Here is a 23,114-nt window from a genome sequence, read left to right as displayed (position 1 = left end):
CAAGTCAACACCACAAATTAAATAATTAAAATTAGAAAACATTGGTAAAATATTATATTGTCATTTAAAGAATTATAGATTTACATCTCTTGAACGCAATCAACTTGCCAGATTTAAAAATAACCTTACTGGGAAATCACACTTTGCAATAATCTGAGCACTGCGCCCAGAAAAATACACGTTGCGATACAGACTAGACGTCATGTTGGGGAGATCTAAAATCGAAAATACTATGTAAATAATCCATTACCTTTGATTCTCTTCATCAGATGTCACTTCCAGGTATCACAGGTCCATAACGAATGTAGTTTTGTTCAAAAAAGCTCATCATTTATGTCCAAAAATCTCTGTCTTGTTAGCACATGATCTAAGCCCACCGGACTTCACTTCATGAACGAGGGGAAAAAATATATTTACGTTCGTTCAAACATGTCAAACGTTGTATAGCATAAATCATTAGGGCCTTTTTTAACCAGAACATGAATAATAGTCAAGGTGGACGAATGCATACTCTTTTATAACGTATTGGAACGAGGGTACCCAACATGAACTCGCGCGCCAGGTGTCTAATGGGCTATCATCGTTCCATGGCTCTTGTTCGGTCAGATCTCCCTCCAGAAGACTCAAAACACTTTGTAAAGGCTGGTGACATCTAGTGGAAGCAATAGGAAGTGCCAAAATATTCCTCAGCCCCTGTGTTTTTCAATGGGATAGGTTTAAAGGTAATACAACACATCAGGTATCCACTTCCTGTCAGAAAATGTCTCAGGGTTTTGCCTGCCAAATGAGTTCTGTTATACTCACAGACACCATTCAAACAGTTTTAGAAACTTTAGAGTGTTTTCTATCCATATATAATAAGTATATGCATATTCTAGTTACTGGGTAGGATTAGTAACCAGATTAAATCGGGTACATTTTTTTTATCCAGCCGTGGAAATACTGCCCCCTAGCCCTAACAGGTTAATGTTTACCTTAAATTCTACATCTTGATCTTCTTTGATTCCTTATTCTGTACGTCACTCACCAGTGTATTATATAGTTTATCTTTTCATTCTTATAAATGACAACAGTGTCGTATGATTAGTACCGAAGGTGGTGGATCTGAATTTATCAGAAAGATTAGACTATGATGCAGCTCAGAGTCTCTACTCTTCCCAAAAACCGCCAACCCTCTCCTGCCCTTAGTTGATCTGCTAGGTACCACCCCATACTCACACCTCTAGGAGCACACACAGTGATGACTAGTCGGGATAGGGAATCTTCATTAAGGAGGTAACCCCCGGACCCTGTTGGTACTCGGTTCTTCTCCTAACTCTGTGTGTGATCAGCAGTGCTCATATGTGTACATACCTTCTTGCAGTGGATAACGTGGACCCAAGTGACTCTCTCAGTTTTTCTAATGGCAAAGGCAATGGTTTAACAGCACCTGGTATGGGCCTTCCCAACAGGGCTGCTTCCCATCTTTTCTCCTCAGGGACTGGATCCACACCCAGTCTCCTGGTTGGATTGAGTGAATCACCTTCTCCTGTAATTCACCTGTTGGACACAAAATCTTGGACATACGGGTTTGGTTAACAAACAGTCTTCTCACGTGCTGTGCTAGTATTTCTTCAACTTCTATGTCTACCTGTTCTGGTATCTCTAACTCTGGCATTCTATTTGTTCAACCCGATTAGCTAAAATGTCATCCATCATTTAAAGAGACAGATCCTAGTAAACCAACTCTAGGGATATTATCTTGACTTAATATTTTAGCTAACATAATCATGTCCACCAAGTAAGTTTGTAACGCTTCTACCCATTTGCTATACTTATCTACTATTGTTAAACACCCCTTCTTCCCCTCACTTCAGAATAGTTCAATAAGTCCATTTCCAAATGTTGGAATGGATATTCTACCAAAAAATGTGTTTAAGTAATTATCCCAACCTGTCTTATCACCTGCTCTACCATTCTTCCCCCCTATTGATACATTGCTCAGCCCATGTATCAATATTGCTGCATATCTAAACAATTTCTTTGGTAAGATTAGTAAATTATCCTTATGTCAGACCTTCTCTTGTAGGATTGCCCCCCTTTCATTTTCCACATGTCCAATTCTCCCTGGGGCATTCATCCTTGGCTATCCTGTAACAATTCTCTGTCAAGTGTCTTATCTTCTTTAAGACTTAACAACTACTTTCAACAAAATTATCATATCTTTTCCTAGCGAATTTACCAAACATAACTTAAAATCAAAACTAAAATACATGCCAATGGAGCCGATAGTCTCTCCATGAATTAATATCCTAAAGCTAAGTGAACTAAATTCTCTTACTATCTTCTCCGGCTGGCCCCCCTCCTTTCTTCCTGCTACTCCCCAACCCTCAAGGTTTCAGCAGTGCGTGGGAGGACTTCTCCGTCTGCCCTTCCTTCTATCTGCCTGTAGCTTTTTCTCATAACAGTCAGTATCAAATATGGGTTGTTTCCAATATTGACTAAATGTCTCACTGTCTCCCTGGTAGCACTCCTGGATTTTTAGAAAAATCAACATGTCCATAGTCTTAACCTCTTAGGGCTAGGGGGCAGTATTTACACCGCCGGATAAAAAACGTACCCGATTTAATCTGGTTACTACTCCTACCCAGTAACTAGAATATGCATATACTTATTAGATATGGATAGAAAACACCCTACCGTTTCTAAAACTGTTTGAATGGTGTCTGTGAGTATAACAGAACTCATATGGCAGGGAAAAACCTGAGAGATTCCTTTACAGGAAGTGGCCTGTCTGACCATTTATTGGCTTTCTTTGACATCTCTTTCCAAAACAAAGGATTTCTGCGGTAACGTGACACTTCCCACGGCTTCAATAGGCTCTCAGAGCCCGGGAAAAAGCTGAATGTCGTCATTCCAGCCCCAGGCTGAAACACATTATCGCCTTTCTCAAGTGGCCGATCAGGGGACAGTGGGCTTAGGCGTGTGCACTGGTCGCCCCTGTCTTTCTGTTTTTTCCTCTGTTTACCGAAACGCAGATTCCCTGTCGGGGACTTACCCACAAACAGGACCAAGTCTGGCCTGTTGAGGAGTGACGGACTCCATCCTAGCTGGAGGGGTGCTCTCACCTTATCTACGAACAGAGACAGGGTTCTAACTCCCCTAGCTCCACAATGAGATAGCCAGCCTGCCAGCTTAGATGAGTCTGCCACTAGCACAGTCAGTGTAGTCAGCTCAGCTATCCCCATTAAGACCGTGTCTGTGCCTCGACCTAGGTCGGGCAAAACTAAACATGGCGGTGTTCGCCTTACCAATCTCACTGGAATAAAGACCTCCTCCATTCCTGCCATTATTGAAAGAGATTGTGATGCCTCACATCTCAAAATGGGGCTACTTAATGTTAGATCCTTCACTTCCATAGCAGTTATAGTCAATGAACTAATCACTGATCATAATCTTGATGTGATTGGCCTGACTGAAACATGGCTTAAGCCTGATGAATTTACTGTGTTAAATGAGACCTCGCCTCCTGGTTACACTAGTGACCATATCCCCCGCGCATCCCGCAAAGGTGGAGGTGTTGCTAACATTTACGATAGCAAATTTCAATTTACGAAAAAAAAAACTGTTTCCATCTTTTGAGCTTCAAGTCATGAAATCTGTGCAGCCTATTCAATCACTTTTATAGCTACTGTTTACAGGCCTCCTGGGCCATATACAGCATTCCTCACTGACTTCCCTGAATTCCTATCGCCACCCCAAACTGGAAGTCTTCCGACTAGCTTGGAAAGACAGTACCGTGCAGTATCGAAGAGCCTTTACTGCTGCTCGATCATCCTATTTTTCCAACTTAATTGAGGAAAATAAGAACAATCCAAAATGTATTTTTTGATACTGTCGCAAAGCAAACTAAAAAGCAGCATTCCCCAAGAGAGGATGGCTTTCACTTCAGCAGTGATAAATTCATGAGCAAATTACGGACTCCTCTTTAACCTCTATGGGACCGGCGGGACGAATTCGTCCCACCTACGTAACAGCCACTGCCATCCTGTGGCGCGATTTTCAAAATCTTCAAAATCATATTACTTCAATTTCTCAAACATATGACTATTTTACAGCCATTTAAAGATAAGACTCTCGTTAATCTAACCACACTGTCCGATTTCAAAAAGGCTTTACAACGAAAGCAAAACATTAGATTATGTCAGCAGAGTACCAAGCCAGAAATAATCAGACACCCATTTTTCAAGCCAGCATATAATGTCACCAAAACCCAGAAGACAGCTAAATGCAGCACTCACCTTTGATGATCTTCATCAGATGACAACCCTAGGACATTATGTTATACAATACATGCATGTTTTGTTCAATCAAGTTCATATTTATATCAAAAACCAGCTTTTTACATTAGCATGTGACGTTCAGAACTAGCATACCCCCCGCAAACTTACGGGGAATTCGCTAACATTTTACTAAATTACTCACGATAAACGTTCACAAAAAGCATAACAATTATTTTAAGAATTATAGATACAGACCTCCTCTATGCACTCGATATGTCCGATTTTAAAATAGCTTTTTGGTGAAAGCACATTTTGCAATATTCTAAGTACATAGCCCAGGCATCACGGGCTCGCTATTTAGACACCCGGCAAGTTTAGCACTCACCATAATCATATTTACTATTATAAAAATGTCATTACCTTTTGTTGTCTTCGTCAGAATGCACACCCAGGACGTCTACTTCAATAACAAATGTTGGTTTGGTCCAAAATAATCCATCGTTATATCCGAATAGCGGCGTTTTGTTCGTGCGTTCCAGACACTATCCGAAATAGTAAAGAAGTGTCGCGCGCTTGGCGCAATTCCTGACAATAAAATTCAAAGTATTCCATTGCCGTACGTCGAAGCATGTCAACCGCTGTTTAAAATCAATTTTTACGTCATTTTTCTCGTAGAAAAGCGATAAAGATCCGACAGGGAATCTCCTTTTCGGCAAACAGAGGAAAAAATCCCAAAGGCGGGGGCGGTCGGGGTCACGCGCATAAGCTAGTGTCTCTTGATGGGCCACTTGAGAAAGGCGATAATGTGTTTCAGCCTGGGGCTGGAATGACGACATTCTCTTTTTTCCCGGGCTCTGAGAGCCTATGGACGACGTGGGAAGTGTCACGTTAGAGCAGAGATCCTTAGTAAATGATAGAGATGGCAAAGAAGTTCCAGAAATGGTCAGACAGGCCACTTCCTGTAAAGGAATCTCTCAGGTTTTGACCTGCCATTTGAGTTCTGTTATACTCACAGACACCATTCAAACAGTTTTAGAAAATTTAGGGTGTTTTCTATCCATATGTAATAAGTATATGCATATTCTAGTTACTGAGTAGGAGTGGTAACCAGATTAAATCGGGTATGTTTTTTATCCAGCCGTGTCAATGCTGCCCCCTAGCCCTAACAGGTTAAGAAGCTGCTCAGAAGAGGGTCCAAAGTGCTGTGACGCAGGTCAAACCAACATGAAATACTTGAATTATTTCTCTTAAAATTAATATATTTACAGTGCCTTCAGAAAGTATTCATACCTAAACAGCCATTTTCAAGTCTTGCCATAGATTTTCAAGCCGATTTAAGTCAAAACTGTAACTAAGCCATTCAGGAACATTCAATGTCATCTTGGTAAGCAACGCCAGTGTATATTTGATCTTATGCTTTAGGGTTTTGTCCTATTGAAAGGTGAATTTGTCTCCCAGTGTCTTTTGGAAATCAGACTGAATCAGGATTTCCTTTAGGATTTAGCCTGTGCTTTAGTTTCTTTTTATCCTAAACAAATTCTCTAGTCCTTGCCGATGACAAGTTTTTATTGTTTCAGTTTTACTTTAGTGCCTTATTGCAAACAGGATGCTGTCTTGGAATATCTTTAGTCTGCACAGGTTTCCTTCTTTTCACGCTGTCATTTAGGTTAGTTAGTATTGTGGAGTAACTACAAAGGTGTTGATCCATCCTCCGTTTTCTTCTATCACTGCCATTAAACTCTGTAACTGTTTTAAAGTCACCATTGGTCTCATGGTGAAATCCCTGAGCGGTTTCCTTCCTCTACGGCAACTGAGTTAGGAAGGACGTCTCTATCTTTGTAATGACTGGGTTTATTGATACACCGTCCATAATGAATAACTTCACCATGCTCGAAGGGATACTCAATGTCTGCCTTTTTGTTGTTGTTGATTTTTACCCATCAGCCAATAGGTGCCCTTCTTTGCATTGGAAAACCTCCGTGGTCTTCGTGATTGAATCTGTGCTTGAAATTCACTGCTCGACAAAGTGACCTTTCAGATAATTGTATGTGTGGGGTACAAAGGTTAGGTAGGCATTCACAAATCATGTTAACCTGTTGGGTCTAGGGGGCAGCATTTGCACGTCTGGATAAAAAAAATGTACCCGATTTAATCTGGTTACTAATCCTACCCAGTAACTACAATATGCATATACTTATTATATATGGATAGAAAACACTCTAAAGTTTCCAAAACTGTTTGAATGGTGTCTGTGAGTATAACAGAACTCATTTGGCAGGCAAAACCCTGAGACATTTTCTGACAGGAAGTGGATACCTGATGTGTTGTATTGACTTTAAACCTATCCCATTGAAAAACACAGGGGTTTAGGAATATTTTGGCACTTCCTATTGCTTCCACTAGATGTCACCAGCCTTTACAAAGTGTTTTGAGTCTTCTGGAGGGAGATCTGACCGAACAAGAGCCATGGAACGATGATGGCCCATTAGACACCTTGCGCGCGAGTTGATGTTGGGTACCCTCGTTCCAATACGTTATAAAAGAGTATGCATTCGTCCACCTTGAATATTATTCATTTTCTGGTTAAAAAAGGCCCTAATGATTTATGCTATACAACGTTTGACATGTTTGAACGAACGGAAATATATTTTTTCCCCTCGTTCATGACGAGAAGTCCGGCTGGCTTACATCATGTGCTAACGAGACGGAGATTTTTGGACATAAATGATGAGCTTTTTTGAACAAAACTACATTCGTTATGGACCTGTGATACCTGGAAGTGACATCTGATGAAGAGAATCAAAGGTAATGGATTATTTACATAGTATTTTCGATTTTAGATCTCCCCAACATGACGTCTAGTCTGTATCGCAACGCGTATTTTTCTGGGCACAGTGCTCAGATTATTGCAAAGTGTGATTTCCCAGTAAGGTTATTTTTAAATCTGGCAAGTTGATTGCGTTCAAAAGATGTAAATCTATAATTCTTTAAATGACAATATAATATTTTACCAATGTTTTCTCATTTTAATTATTTAATTTGTGACGCTGACTTGACTGCCGGTTATTGGAGGGAAACGATTTCCTCAACATCAATGCCATAGTAAAACGCTGTTTTTGGATATAAATATCAACTTGATAGAACTAAAAATGCATGCATTGTCTAACATAATGTCCTAGGAGTGTCATCTGATGGAGATTGTAAAAGGTTAGTGTATCATTTTAGCTGGTTTTATGGTTTTGGTGACCCTGTCTTTGACTTGACAAAACATTACACACAACTCTTGTAAATGTACTGTCCTAACATACTCTAAATTTATGCTTTCGCCGTAAAACCTTTTTGAAATCGTAAAACGTGGTTAGATTAAGGAGATGTTTATCTTTCAAATGGTGTAACATAGTTGTATTTTTGAAAAATTTGAATTTTGACATTTATTTGGATTCAAATTTGCCGCTCTTGAAATGCACCTGCTGTTGATGGAGTGCACCACGGGTGGCACGCTAGCGTCCCACCTAGCCCCAAGAGGTTAAACATTATTATTGCACACAGAGGGAGTCCATGCAACTTATTATGTGAGTTGTTAACCTCTATGGGCTATGCGGGACGAATTCGTCCCACCTACGTAAAAGCCACCTGTATCCAGTGGCGCGATTTTTGAATCGTTTGAAATACTATTACTTCAATTTCTCAAACATATGACTATTTTACAGCTATTTAACCTCTATGGGCTACGTAACAGCCACTTGCAGCCTGTGGCGCGATTTTCAAAACCTTCAAAATCCTATTACTTCAATTTCTCAAACATATGACTATTTTACAGCTATTTAAAGACAAGACTCTCATTAATCTAACCACACTGTCCGATTTCAAAAAGGCTTTACAACGAAAGCAAAACATTAGATTATGTCAGCAGAGTACCAAGCCAGAAATAATCAGACACTCATTTTTCAAGCCAGCATATAATGTCACCAAAACCCAGAAGACAGCTAAATGCAGCACTCACCTTTGATGAACTTCATCAGATGACACACCTAGGACATTATGTTATACAATACATGCATGTTTTGTTCAATCAAGTTCATATTTATATCAAAAACCAGCTTTTTACATTAGCATGTGACGTTCAGAACTAGCATACCCCCCGCAAACATCCGGGGAATTCGCTAACATTTTACTAAATTACTCACGATAAACGTTCACAAAAAGCATAACAATTATTTTAAGAATTATAGATACAGACCTCCTCTATGCACTCGATATGTCCGATTTTAAAATAGCTTTTTGGTGAAAGCACATTTTTTGCAATATTCTAAGTACATAGCCCAGGCATCACGGGCTCGCTATTTAGACACCCGGCAAGTTTAGCACTCACCATAATCATATTTACTATTATAAAAGTTTGATTACCTTTTGTTGTCTTTGTCAGAATGCACACCCAGGACTGCTACTTCAATAACAAATGTTGGTTTGGTCCAAAATAATCCATCGTTATATCCGAATAGCGGCGTTTTGTTCGTGCGTCCCAGACACAATCCCGAAATGGTAAATCAGAGTCGCGCGCATGGCGCAATTCGTGACAAAAAAAATCTAAATATTCCATTACCGTACTTCGAAGCATGTCAACCGCTGTTTAAAATCCATTTTTATGCCATTTTTCTCATAAAAAAGCGATAATATTCCGACCGGGAATGTCCATTTAGCTAAACAGAGGAAAGAAAACAAAGCTTTCGGTCGACGCGGGCACGAGCCTGAGTCTCACAGTACTGTAACCAGCCACTACCCAAACGTGCTACTTTGTTTCAGCCAGAGCCTGCAAAGCCACGATTCAGCGTTTTGTCGCCTTCTGAGAGCCTATGGCAGCCGTAGGAAGTGTCACGGGACAGCTAAGATCCTCACTCTTCAATAAACAGAGACAAGAAGAACGACACCTTGTCAGACAGGCCACTTCCTGCATGAAATCTTCTCAGGTTTTTGCCTGCCATATGAGTTCTGTTATACTCACAGACACCATTCAAACAGTTTTAGAAACTTTAGGGTGTTTTCTATCCAAAGCCAATAATTATATGCATATTCTCGTTACTGGGCAGGAGTAGTAACCAGATTAAATCGGGTACGTTTTTTATCCAGCCGTGAAAATACTGCCCCCTAGCCATAACAGGTTATCTGTCAGAGAGATATCATTTTGTCTCTGTGGATGGTTTGTCCTCTGACAAATCAACTGTAAATTTCGGTGTTCCTCAAGTTTCCGTTTTAGGACCACTATTGTTTTCACTATATATTTTACCTCTTGGTGATGTCATTCGGAAACATAATGTTAACTTTCACTGCTATGCAGATGACACACAGCTGTACATTTCAATGAAACACAGTGAAGCCCCAAAATTGCCCTACCCGGAAGCCTGTGTTTCAGACATAAGGAAGTGGATGGCTGCAAATGTTCTACCTTTAAACTCGGACAAAACAGAGATGCTAGTTCTAGGTCCCAAGAAACAAAGAGATCTTCTGTTGAATCTGACAATTAATCTTGATGGTTGTACAGTCGTCTAAAATAAAACTGAAGGACCTCTGTGTCACGGTTGTCAAAAGGAGGAGCGGACCAAAGTGCAGCATGTGTGTCGTTCCACATTTTATTTATACTGGGAAACTATGCAATACATAAATAAACTGAATGACAAAAAACAACAAACCGTGACGCAGAGGTGAAACATACCCAACTCAAAATTAATCTCCCACAAACCCAGGTGGGACAAACACCAACTTAAATATGACCTCCAATTAAGAGACAACGATGACCAGCTGCCTCTAATTGGAGATCATCCCAAACACAGCCCAACATAGAAAGATTATGTTATTTGACCCTTCTGGGATAAATATTTTTTTTTTAACCTCTTGGGGCTAGGTGGGACGCTAGCGTGCCACCCGTGGTGCACTCCATCAACAGCAGGTGCATTTCAAGAGCGGCAAATTTGAATCCAAATAAATGTCAAAATTCAAATTTTTCAAAAATACAACTATGTTACACCATTTGAAAGATAAACATCTCCTTAATCTAACCACGTTTTACGATTTCAAAAAGGTTTTACGGCGAAAGCATAAATTTAGAGTATGTTAGGACAGTACATTTACAAGAGTTGTGTGTAATGTTTTGTGAAGTCAAAGACAGGGTCACCAAAACCATAAAACCAGCTAAAATGATGCACTAACCTTTTACAATCTCCATCAGATGACACTCCTAGGACATTATGTTAGACAATGCATGCATTTTTAGTTCTATCAAGTTGATATTTATATACAAAAACAGCGTTTTACTATGGCATTGATGTTGAGGAAATCGTTTCCCTCCAATAACCGGCAGTCAAGTCAGCGTCACAAATTAAATAATTAAAATGAGAAAACATTGGTAAAATATTATATTGTCATTTAAAGAATTATAGATTTACATCTTTTGAACGCAATCAACTTGCCAGATTTAAAAATAACCTTACTGGGAAATCACACTTTGCAATAATCTGAGCACTGTGCCCAGAAAAATACGCGTTGCGATACAGACTAGACGTCATGTTGGGGAGATCTAAAATCGAAAATACTATGTAAATAATCCATTACCTTTGATTCTCTTCATCAGATGTCACTTCCAGGTATCACAGGTCCATAACGAATGTAGTTTTGTTCAAAAAAGCTCATCATTTATGTCCAAAAATCTCCGTCTCGTTAGCACATGATGTAAGCCAGCCGGACTTCTCGTCATGAACGAGGGGAAAAAATATATTTCCGTTCGTTCAAACATGTCAAACGTTGTATAGCATAAATCATTAGGGCCTTTTTTAACCAGAACATGAATAATATTCAAGGTGGACGAATGCATAGTCTTTTATAACGTATTGGAACGAGGGTACCCAACATGAAGTAGCGCGCCAGGTGTCTAATGGGACATCACCGTTCCATGGCTCTTGTTCGGTCAGATCTCCCTCCAGAAGACTCAAAACACGTTGTAAAGGCTGGTGACATCTAGTGGAAGCAATAGGAAGTGCCAAAATATTCCTAAACCCCTGTGTTTTTCAATGGGATAGGTTTAAAGTCAATACAACACATCAGGTATCCACTTCCTGTCAGAAAATGTCTCAGTGTTTTGCCTGCCAAATGAGTTCTGTTATACTCACAGACACCATTCAAACAGTTTTGGAAACTTTAGAGTGTTTTCTATCCATATATAATAAGTATATGCATATTCTAGTTACTGGGTAGGATTAGTAACCAGATTAAATCGGGTACATTTTTTTTATCCAGACGTGCAAATGCTGCCCCCTAGACCCAACAGGTTAATTGAATAATTTGATTTATTTGACAATTTATTCAAATGTATTTATTAAATGTATTATATAAAAAATTACGATTTAACATGGTTACACTGCAGCTAAAATCATATATAAGGATATAGTTACCTGGCAGGGGAGACACCTTGATCACAAAGGAGGTTTACCCAGGGTGAGGCTCGGCAAATGCACTCTGGTCGTGCTGACCCCTGCAAGTTCCCCAAAATGTGGGAATCCCGACTGAATAATTATAAAATAATAATAATCAACCATTGACGATAATAACAAGATAAAGTTGAACAGCTTTTTCCCCACAGAGATCCTATTAAATGACCAGAGGGGCTTGTGTCATCAACTCACACAGTTCCATTGTAATGTTCTTTCCAGGTACCACATGATGGTCACTCACAGGTCCATGCTCCAGCTGACGGGCGCCGCCTGGACGTTTGCTGTGTTGATGCTGTTGATCTCTGTGTGTCTCATCACCCGGCTCTCTTTCTGTAGGTTAGTATGTATTGTGTTGTAGTGCAACGACTCCACTAGAAAAGCATAGCTTCTGTGAATTATAGCTTTATCTGTTAAATCATATAAAACTATTGGTTTCAGACGTAGTGTACGAACCTCCAGTCCAATGACTTGCTGATCCCCAAAAAAATAAATTCATGATAAAATATAGTTATCCTTACGTTGATGAATGCTCCCGCTGTTTTATTGTCAGACTTGATAAAGACGTTCTGGTCAACATCTGCTCTTTCCATGACGTAGACTGACCAGGTGAATCCAGGTTAAACCTATGATCCCTTATTGACGTTATGTAAGGGCAGACGCCGGACAGGAGAAGCAGCTACGGGTCGTCGGACATTTATTTGGGAACAGACAAGGAAAGGGCAAGCCGGTTGGGAGTCAACTCCCCATCAACCTGCAGGGGCGTAGGAGGCTGACGATCCGGCTGAGGCATGAACGCCTGTTAATCCCGCTGCGGCATGGAAGCCCGATGATCCAGGCGGACACGTAACAGTCTGACGAGCCGGCTGGGCGAACAAGACCTGGCGATCCAGCTGAGGCCCGACGTGGGATGGGGTCCTTCCGTGCCAACAGGGGCAGGAAACCCGAGCAGACGAGCTGGCTAGGCACCCCGGTTCCATCGGCGGTGACCCAGGACCGATGTCACCACCAACCGGAATGCCAGTACTCCCCGATGCTTCGTGTGATGGCTTCAGGATTCTATAAAGACCCTCGTCAGACAGGAGAGGAGTCAGACATTTATTCGGGATCAGACAAGGAAACAAGACAAGGAAACAGCATCGCAACACGGGTAACACAACACGGACATGAGACAATTACTCCCGAAGCAGGGAACATAGCTTGGGAACAGACAGGTATAGGAAAGGTAATGACACAAGTAATTGTGTCCACGTGAGTCCAATGATCACTGATGCGCGTGACAGTGGGTAGGCAGGTGTGGTTACTGATGGGGGCTTGAGTGCGTAATGCTGGGGATCCTGGCGCCTTCGAGCGCCAGGGGTAGGCAGACCGGGAGCAGGCGTGACAGTACCCCACTCTCCTGGGGCGCCACCCAGCGTCCCACCTGGTCGAGCCGGCCGAGATATGGGCCCTGGGCAAGCCGGCTGGGGGTCAACTCCCCACGGACCGGCAGGGGCTTGGGAGCCTGGCAAGCCGGCTGAGGCTCGAAGTGGGATGGGCTCCTTCCGAGCCAACCGGGTCAAGGAAACTTCTCGAGCCAGCTAGGGAGTGGAAGCCAGACGAGCTGGCTAGGCACCCCCAGTTCCATCGGCGGTGACCCAGGACCGCCGTCACCACCAACCGGAACGCCAGTACTCCCCGATGCTTCGTGTGATGGCTTCAGGATTCTATAAAGACCGACGTGGGACAGGAGATGCAGGTACGGGTCGTCAGACATTTATTTGGGAACAGACAAGGAAACAAGACAGGAACAGCGTCAGAACACGGGTAACACGAACATGAGACAATTACACCCGAAGCAGGAAACAGAGCTTGGAAACAGACAGATATAAGGAAGGTAATGACACAAGTAATTGAGTCTACGTGAGACCAATAATTGCTGATGCGCGTGACGGGGGAAGGCTGGTGTGGGTACTGATGGGGGCTTGAGTGCGTAATGCTGGGGATCCTGGCGCCCTCGAGCTCCAGGGGGAGGCAGAGCGGGCGTGACAAGTCACTTGTTAAATCCACTTAAATCATTGTAGATGAATGGGAGGAGACATGTTAATTTAAAGAATGTTTTTTAAGCCTTGAGACATGCAAGAAATGGATTGTGTATGTCTGCCATTCAGTGGGGGAATGGGCAAGACAAAAGATTTAAGTGCCTTTGAACAGGGTATGGTAGTAGGTGCCAGGCGCACCGGTTTGTGTCAAGAACTGCAACGCTGCTGTGTTTTTCACGCTCAACAGTTTCCCGTTTTTATCAAGAATGGTCCACCACCCAAAGTACATTGAGCCAACTTGACACAACTGTGGATAGCATTGGAGTCAACATGGGCCAGTATCCCTGTGGAACGCTTTTGACACCTTGTAGAGTCCATGCCCCCAACAAATTGAGGCTGTTCTGAAGGCAAAAGGGGGTTTAACTCAATATTAGGAAGGTGTCGCTAATGTTTTGTACATTCAGTGCATACCACTTAACCTCTATGGGCTAGGTGGGACGCTTGCGTCCCACCTACTCAACAGCCAGTGTAATCCCGTGGCGCGATATTCATATACCTCAAAAATGCAAAAACTTCAATTTTTCAAACATATGACTATTTTACACCATTTTAAAGACAAGACTCTCGTTAATCTAACCACACTGTCCGATTTCAAAAAGGCTTTACAACGAAAGCAAAAGATTAGATTATGTCAGCAGAGTACCCAGCCAGAAATAATCAGACACCCATTTTTCAAGCTAGCCTCTCTGGGCTAGGCGGGACGAATTCGTCCCACCTACGTAACAGCCACTTTAAGCCTGTGGCGCGATTTTCAAAACCTTCAAAATCCTATTACTTCAATTTCTCAAACATATGACTATTTTACAGCTATTTAAAGACAACACTCTCGTTAATCTAACCACACTGTCCGATTTCAAAAAGGCTTTACAACGAAAGCAAAACATTAGATTATGTCAGCAGAGTACCAAGCCAGAAATAATCAGACACCTATTTTTCAAGCTAGCATATAATGTCACATAAACCCAGAAGACAGCTAAATGCAGCACTAACCTTTTACAAACTTCATCAGATGACACACCTAGGACATCATGTTACACACAGCATGCATTCTTTTGTTCAATAAAGGTCATATTTATATATAAAAACAGCATTTGACGTTGACTAACCATTTTCCCCTCAAATGCGTCCCAGGAAACAGTGCATACATCCTTTTATTACTATTCGAAAACAAATTTTTTAATTTATATTGTCAATCTAACATTTATAGATGAATATCTCTTGAGAACACCTGTCATACCAGATTTTAAATTAACTTTACTGGGTAATCACACTTTGCGATAAAAGGAGATGCGATACTCAGAAAATGAGCCTGGAAAACTAGCGCCGCGCCATCTTGGAACAATCGCAAGTCACATCTGATCTTGTATAATATTGTCAATAATCGCCTACCTTTAGTTGTCTTCATCAGAAAGCACTTCCAGGAATCCCAGGTCCACAACAGATGTATTTTCGGTCGAAAAAGTCCATAATTCATGTTCCATTAGCCTGCTGTTGGTAGCGTGTCCTAGGGCTATCTCCAAATCATCCGACGTGCGCGGGACAGTAGTTTCAGAAAATGTACTTTTTACTTCCTCTAGGTTCGTTCAAACATGTCAAACGTTGTAAAACATTCATCTTCAGGGCCTGTAACACCAAGAGAGCCAATAAGATTCGACGGGGACGATTGCAGAGTGTTTTGAAACATTTCCAAAGGTGGGGGTAGACTGGGCCGCCGACGTCATAATGGTGATGGCCCATCCCCTGTGACCAATTTCCAATGCGTCTCATTCACTGAGTTTCGACTGTATAAGGCTCAAACCACTGTGAAAAGACTGGGGACATCTAGTGGAAGCAATAGGAACTCCACTTCCTGTTTCAATCGGTCTCGGGGTTTTGACTGCCATATGAATTCTGTTATACTCACAGACACCATTCAAACAGTTTTAGAAACTTTAGGGTGTTTTCTATCCATATATAATAAGTATATGCATGTCCTAGCTTCTGAGTTTGATTAGTAGGCCGTTGAAAATGGGAACGAATTTTTTTCAAAATGCGCTGTGGCGCCCCCTATCCTAGGGTATCGTTAAGAGGCTAGCATATAATGTCACATAAACCCAAACCACAGCTAAATGCAGCACTAACCTTTGATGATCTTCATCAGATGACAACCCTAGGACATTATGTTATACAATACATGCATGTTTTGTTCAATCAAGTTCATATTTATATCAAAAAACAGCTTTTTACATTAGCATGTGACTAGCATGTGACTAGCATTCCCACCGAACACTGCCGGTGAATTTACTAAATTACTCACGATAAACGTTCACAAAAAACATAACAATTATTTTAAGAATTATAGATACAGAACTCCTCTATGCACTCGCTATGTCCGATTTTAAAATAGCTTTTCGGTGAAAGCACATTTTGCAATATTCTCAGTAGATAGCCCGGCATCACAGGGCTAGCTATTTAGACACCCAGCAAGTTTAGCATTCACCAAAGTCAGATTTACTATAAGAAAAATGTTATTACCTTTGCTGTCTTCGTCAGAATGCACTCCCAGGACTTCTACTTCAATAACAAATGTTGGTTTGGTCCCAAATAATCCATTGTTATATCCAAATAGCGGCGTTTTGTTCGTGCGTTCAAGACACTATCCGAAAGGGTAAATATGGCGCATGGCGCATTTCGTGACAAAAAAATTCGAAATATTCCATTACCGTACTTCGAAGCATGTCAACCGATGTTTAAAATCTATTTTTATGCCATTTTTCTCGTAAAAAAGCGATAATATTCCGACCGGGATATCGTTTTTTTTTACAAGAGAGTGAAAGTAAAAGCATGCTATCCCCTCATGCACGAGCCTCAGTCTAATGGCCCTCTGATAGAGCACTTGCCAAACACGCTAATGTGTTTCAGCCTGGGGATGGAATTACATCGTTCAGCTTTTTCCCGCCTTCTGAGAGCCCATGGGAGCCGTAGGAAGTGTCACGTCATGCCAGAGATCCCATGTATTTGTTAGAGATGATCAAGGAGGGCAAGAAATGGTCAGACAGGACACTTCCTGTAAGGAATCTTCTCCGGTTTTGGCCTGCCAAACGAGTTCTGTTATACTCACAGACACCAGTCAAACAGTTTTAGAAACTTTAGGGTGTTTTCTATCCAAAGCCAATAATTATATGCATATTCTAGTTACTGGGCAGGAGTAGTAACCAGATTAAATCGGGTACGTTTTTTATCCGGCCGTGCAAATACTGCCCCCTAGCCCCAACAGGTTAACTTATTCCACATATTGATGTGTTACTGCCTGAATTCAAAATTGATTCATTTAATTTCTCACCCATCTATACAATCAGGGATTAAAATCGAAATTATTTTCCAATCGTTTCATTCTGAACAGAACAACTATTTTTGTTCCAACCAGCAAAATACATTTCTAAACCTGTTCGAACCCCCAAAAAGTTCTGGTATTGTTCCTTTCCATTCCTTTTTTAACCTGTGAAATCAACAGTTTTTTTTTAACATTTAGCTCATTAAATGTGACCCAGCACCTCGATTCTGTCTTATGGTGCAACAATTAGAAATGGCTAAGAACTAGAAAATGGTATATCATACAGTTGTGGAACAATGGGAAAGTAATACTGCTTTGAAAGTTGATAAACTTGTAACCTGACTTTTGAGAAAATGGCCTGTGAATGTTTTGGTACACATACAGGAGAGCTCTTCTTTGTTCAGCATCAACACCTTGTAGAGATAAATCAAATCAAACTTTATTGAAAGTTAAAATCTCAAAACACTTTACAGTAAACTAATAAAATAAAGGAGATAAAAATATATATATATTATGTGGTTGTTGTCATCTGTCAGGTTGTCTGTAAAAGTTGATTGTTTAATGTTGTCTTTACCTCAGTTCATCTTGAATGTCAGAGAAATTCCAGTGGGTAAGGAGGTGAACCTGCTAAAGACACATTTCTGTTGTTCGCTCTAATATCTGGGTAATAAAATGTTGTATAATTTATTGTATTGTAGGTCTCTGGTGATCAACAGCTACTTCTGTGACCACGGTCCCCTGTTCCGTCTGGCGGCCCCCTGTTCTGATGTGGTCCCTAACATAGTGATGAGCGAAATCAACACCTGTATAGTTCTCTATCTCCCAATGATCTTCATCATATCATCCTACATCTGTATAACACACGCCCTGTTTATCATCACACTGCCCCAGGACAGGTGAGAAGTAATACTGACTGGAATAAGTAAGTCAAGTCAAGTCAGTAAGTAGACTTGTCCAAGCCAGAACGGCCCATATGCTGATTGGTGTGAGGCCTCAGAAAAATGTTTTTAGAGTGATGGACTTGTTACAAGAATTATACATGCTGGGAAATATTGAGAATGCAATTAAACTGTATAGATAATCACATACTATATTGGCACACATTCTCTCTCTCCCTCTACCTCTCTCTCTCACTCCCTCTCTTCGACCACCTCCTTCTCTCTCTCTCTCTCTTTCTCTCTCTCTCTGTCTCTCTCTCTCTCTCTCTCTCTCTCTCTCTCTCTCTCTCTGTCTCTCTGTCTCTCTGTCTCTCAGACTCAGAGCCATAAAGACATGTACCTCACACCTAATACTGGTGTCCATATTCTACCTGCCTGTTATTTTAACATACGTCCTCCACCCCATCATACCAACCAACGCCCGGATCATCAACCTCTCCCTGACCTCGGTACTGCCACCAATGCTCAACCCCGTCATATACGTTCTGAAGACGGAGGAGTTTAAGGTATCGGTTAAGAAGCTGCTCAGAAGAGGGGCCCAAAGTGCTGTGACGCAGGTCAAACCAACATGAAGTACCTGGATTATTTCTCTTAAAATTAATATATTTACAGTGCCTTCAGAAAATATTCATACCTAAACAGCCATTTTCAAGTCTTGCCATAGATTTTCAAGCCGATTTAAGTCAAAACTGTAACTAAGCCATTCAGGAACATTCAATGTCATCTTGGTAAGCAACGCCAGTGTATATTTGATCTTATGCTTTAGGGTTTTGTCCTATTGAAAGGTGAATTTGTCTCCCAGTGTCTTTTGGAAATCAGACTGAATCAGGATTTCCTTTAGGATTTAGCTTGTGCTTTACTTTCTTTTTATCCAAAAAAAATTCTCTAGTCCTTGCCGATGACAAGTTTTTATTTTTTCAGTTTTACTTTAGTGCCTTATTGCAAACAGGATGCTGTCTTGGAATATCTTTAGTCTGCACAGGTTTCCTTCTTTTCACGCTGTCATTTAGGTTAGTTAGTATTGTGGAGTAACTACAAAGGTGTTGATCCATCCTCCGTTTTCTTCTATCACTGCCATTAAACTCTGTAACTGTTTTAAAGTCACCATTGGTCTCATGGTGAAATCCCTGAGCGGTTTCCTTCCTCTACGGCAACTGAGTTAGGAAGGACGTCTCTATCTTTGTAATGACTGGGTTTATTGATACACCGTCCATAATGAATAACTTCACCATGCTCGAAGGGATACTCAATGTCTGCCTTTTTGTTGTTGTTGATTTTTACCCATCAGCCAATAGGTGCCCTTCTTTGCATTGGAAAACCTCCATGGTCTTCGTGATTGAATCTGTGCTTGAAATTCACTGCTCGACAAAGTGACCTTTCAGATAATTGTATGTGTGGGGTACAAAGGTTAGGTAGGCATTCACAAATCATGTTAAACATTATTATTGCACACAGAGGGAGTCCATGCAACTTATTATGTGACTTGTTAACCTCTATGGGCTAGGCGGGACGAATTCGTCCCACCTACGTAACAGCCACCTGTATCCAGTGGCGCGATTTTTGAATCGTTTGAAATACTATTACTTCAATTTCTCAAACATATGACTATTTTACAGCTATTTAAAGACAAGACTCTCGTTTATCTAACCACACTGTCCGATTTCAAAAAGGCTTTACAACGAAAGCAAAACATTAGATTATGTCAGGAGAGTGCCCAGCCAGAAATAATCAGACACCCATTTTTCAAGCTAGCATATAATGTCACCAAAAACCCAAACCACAGCTAAATGCAGCACTAACCTTTTATGATCTTCATCAGATGACACACCTAGGACATTATGTTATACAATACATGCATGTCTGTTCAATCAAGTTCATATTTATATCAAAAAACAGCTTTTTACATTAGCATGTGACGTTCAGAACTAGCATACCCCCCGCAAACTTCCGGGGAATTTACTAACAGTTTGCTAAATTACTCACGATAAACGTTCACAAAAAGCATAACAATTACTTTAAGAATTATAGATACATTACTCCTCTATGCACTCGATATGTCCGATTTTAAAATAGCTTTTCGGATGAAGCACATTTTGCAATATTCTAAGTACATAGCCCAGCCATCACGGCTAGCTATTTAGACACCCAGCAAGTTTAGCCTTCACCATAATCACATTTCCTATAAGAAAAATGTTCTTACCTTTCCTGTTCTTCGTCAGAATGCACTCCCAGGACTTCTACTTCAATAACAAATGTAGGTTTGGTCCAAAATAATCCATCGTTATATCCGAATAGCGGCGTTTTGTTCGTGCGTTCTAGACACTATCAGAATGGTAATCCACGGTCGCACGCATGGCGCATGGCGTGACAAAAAATGTCTAAATATTCCATTACCGTACTTCGAAGCATGTCAAGCGCTGTTTAAAACCAATTTTTATGCCATTTATCTCGTAGAAAAGCGATAATATTCCGACCGGGAATCTGCAATAAACTAAACAGCCTAATGAAAATACTCCACGGGGGGCTAATCGCGCACGCGCCTCATTCCATTGTCACCTAATGGGACACTTGAATAAGGCGATAATCTGTTTCAGCCTGAGGCTGCCTCGTCAACCTTCATGATTTTCCCGGCTTCTGAGAGCCTATTGGAGCCCTGGGAATTGTCACGTTACAGCTAAGATCCTTACTCTTCAATAAACAGATGCAAGACGCACGACTCCTTGTCAAACAGGCCACTTCCTGCATGAAACCTTGTCAGGTTTTTGCCTGCCATAGGAGTTCTGTTATACTCACAGACACCATTCAAACAGTTTTAGAAACTTTAGGGTGTTTTCTATCCAAACCTGAACAATAATATGCATATTCTAGCTTCTGAGTTGGTGTAGGAGGCAGTTAAAAATGGGCACATATTTTTTCCAAAATTCTCAATACTGCCCCCTAGCCCAAACAGGTTAAACACATTTTTACTCCTGAACTTATTTGGACTTGCCATAACAAAGTGGTTCATGACTGAAGAAATGTCAGCTTTTAATTTTGAATTCATTTGTAAACATTTCTAAAAACATAATTCCACTTTGACATTATGGGGTATTGTGTGTGTAGGACAGTGACAAAAAAAATCTGAATTTAATCCATTTTAAATTCAGGCTTTAACACAACAAAATTTGGACTAATTCAAGAGGTGTGACTACTATCTGAAGGCACTGTATATTATGTCTACGAGCCTTTATAGACATTCAAAAAATAACAAATATCAGCGTGATATCATGATTTAATGTATTTAATGTATATTTAGATATACTTATATTTAGAAGTACTTGAAGTGTCTTGTTTATTTATATCTCTCTTTCGCTATCTCGGTTGCTACCTCTATATGTTTTGTTTTTTGATTGGAAGAAAGCTACGTGTATCTGGCATAGTGAATGATTTTTTTCCCTTCTTCACTCAATGAAGTGAAGTGGTATGAACAAAATAAGTAAAATATTTACATTACAGTGCACTCTTCTCTTCAGACTCCTTGATGTTTTCCACAATTTGTTAAGTTACAGCCTCATTCTAAAATGGATTAAATCGTTTTTTTTCCCCATCATCAATCTACACACAATATCCCATAATGACAAAGCAAAAGCTACTTTTTAGATTTTTTTGCAAACTGAGATATCAAATTTACATACTTATTCAGACCCGTATACTTAGTACTTTGTTGAAGCACCTTTGGCAGTGATTACAGACTCGAATCTTCTTGGGTATGACGCTACAAGCTTGGCAGACCTGTATTTGGGGAGTTTCTCCAATTATTTTCTGCAGATCCTCTCAAGCTCTGTCAGGTTGGATGGGGAGCATCGCTGCACAGCAATTTTCAGGTCTCTCCAGAGATGTTCGATAGCGTTCAAGTCCGGGCTCTGGCTGGGCCACTCAAGGACATTCAGAGACTTGTCCCAAAACCCCTGCTGCATTGTCTTGGCTGTGTGCTTAGGGTTGTTGTCCTGTTGGAAGGTGAACCTTCGCCCCAGTCTGAGGTTCTGAGTGCTCTAGAGCAGGTATTCATCAAGGATCTCGCTGTACTTTGCTTCGTTCATCTTTCCCTCGATCCTGAATAGTCTCCTAGTCCCTGCTGCTGACAAACATCCCCACAGCATGATGCTGCCACCACCATGCTTCCCCGTAGGGATGGTGCCAGGTTTCCTACAGGTTTGACACTTGGCATTCATGTCAAAGAGTTCAATCTTGGTTTCATCAGAACAGAGAATCATGTTTCTCATGGTCTGAGTCCTTTAGGTGCCTTTTGGCAAACTCCAATTGGGATGTCTTGCGCCTTTTATTGAGGAGTGGCTTCCGTCTTGCCACTCCACCAAAATGCCTGATGGGTGGAGTGCTGCAGAGATGGTTGATCTTCTGGAAGGTTCTCCCATCTCCACAGAGGATCTCTGGAACTCTGTCAGAGTGACCATCGGGTTCTTGGTCACCTCCCTGACCAAGGCCCTTCTCCCCCGATTGCGCAGTTTGGCCGGGCAGCCAGCTCTAGGAAGAGTCTTGGTGGATCAGAACTTCTTGCATTTAATAATGATGGAGACAACAGTGTTCTTGGGGACCTTCAATGCTGCAGAAATGTTTTGTTAGCCTTCCCCAGATCTGGGCCTCAACACAATCCTGTCTCGGAGTTCTACGGACACTTCCTTCAACCTCATGGCTTGGTTTTTTGTCGGGCGGTCAGACCACACTCATCTCAGGATTTCATTTGGAGAGGGAGGGGAGAAAGAGGTCAAGGCGTAGGATAGTTCTTGTCCGCAGAGAGCGAGGGGGTGGAGGATTAAGGAGAGAGGAGTTGGAAAATAGTTTCCTAGTGTTAGAGAAAGAAGCTTGAAAATTAGAGTAATAGAAAGAGGCTTTAGCAGTGGATACAGAGGAAGAGAAGGTAAAGAAGGGAATGAAAGGATGATAGGTCCTCCGGAAACTTTCACTCAGTTTCCGCCAGTCCTGTTCTTTAAACTCACAATGAGTCACTCAGCCACAGAGCAGGAAGGGAGGGTCGAGACGGGAGG

At 41.2% G+C, this 23,114-nt stretch overlaps 1 protein-coding gene and 1 pseudogene across 1 annotated transcript; both read left to right on the top strand.

Moving 5' to 3' along the window:
• Window positions 1–11,696: 11,696 nt before the first annotated feature.
• LOC145878700 (uncharacterized) lies at window positions 11,697–11,827 on the top strand (annotated as a pseudogene).
• LOC145878528 (olfactory receptor 6B2-like) lies at window positions 11,762–18,644 on the top strand. Its single transcript, XM_082973828.1, has 4 exons — window positions 11,762–11,802; window positions 11,963–12,079; window positions 17,833–18,030; window positions 18,389–18,644. Exons 1-4 carry the CDS (start codon window positions 11,762–11,764, stop codon window positions 18,642–18,644), a joined length of 612 nt encoding a protein of 203 aa, XP_082829954.1.
• The last annotated feature ends 4,470 nt before the right edge of the window (window positions 18,645–23,114 follow it).

This window comes from Salmo salar, chromosome 04 (genome assembly GCF_965601325.2).
Source record: "Salmo salar chromosome 04, fSalSal1, whole genome shotgun sequence".
Lineage (NCBI taxonomy): Eukaryota > Metazoa > Chordata > Actinopteri > Salmoniformes > Salmonidae > Salmo > Salmo salar.
Note: the sequence above shows the minus strand (reverse complement) of the source record. Positions and strands in the feature narration are given on the sequence as shown.

Excerpts from the sequence above, each read along its gene's own strand:
- LOC145878528 (XM_082973828.1), top strand. The coding sequence starts at position 11,762 with ATGCACTCTGGTCGTGCTGACCCCTGCAAGTTCCCCAAAAT. Across the intron at positions 11,803-11,962 it reads CCCTGCAAGTTCCCCAAAAT|GTACCACATGATGGTCACTC; the intron begins GTGGGAATCCCG and ends TGTTCTTTCCAG. Across the intron at positions 12,080-17,832 it reads ACCCGGCTCTCTTTCTGTAG|GTCTCTGGTGATCAACAGCT; the intron begins GTTAGTATGTAT and ends ATTGTATTGTAG.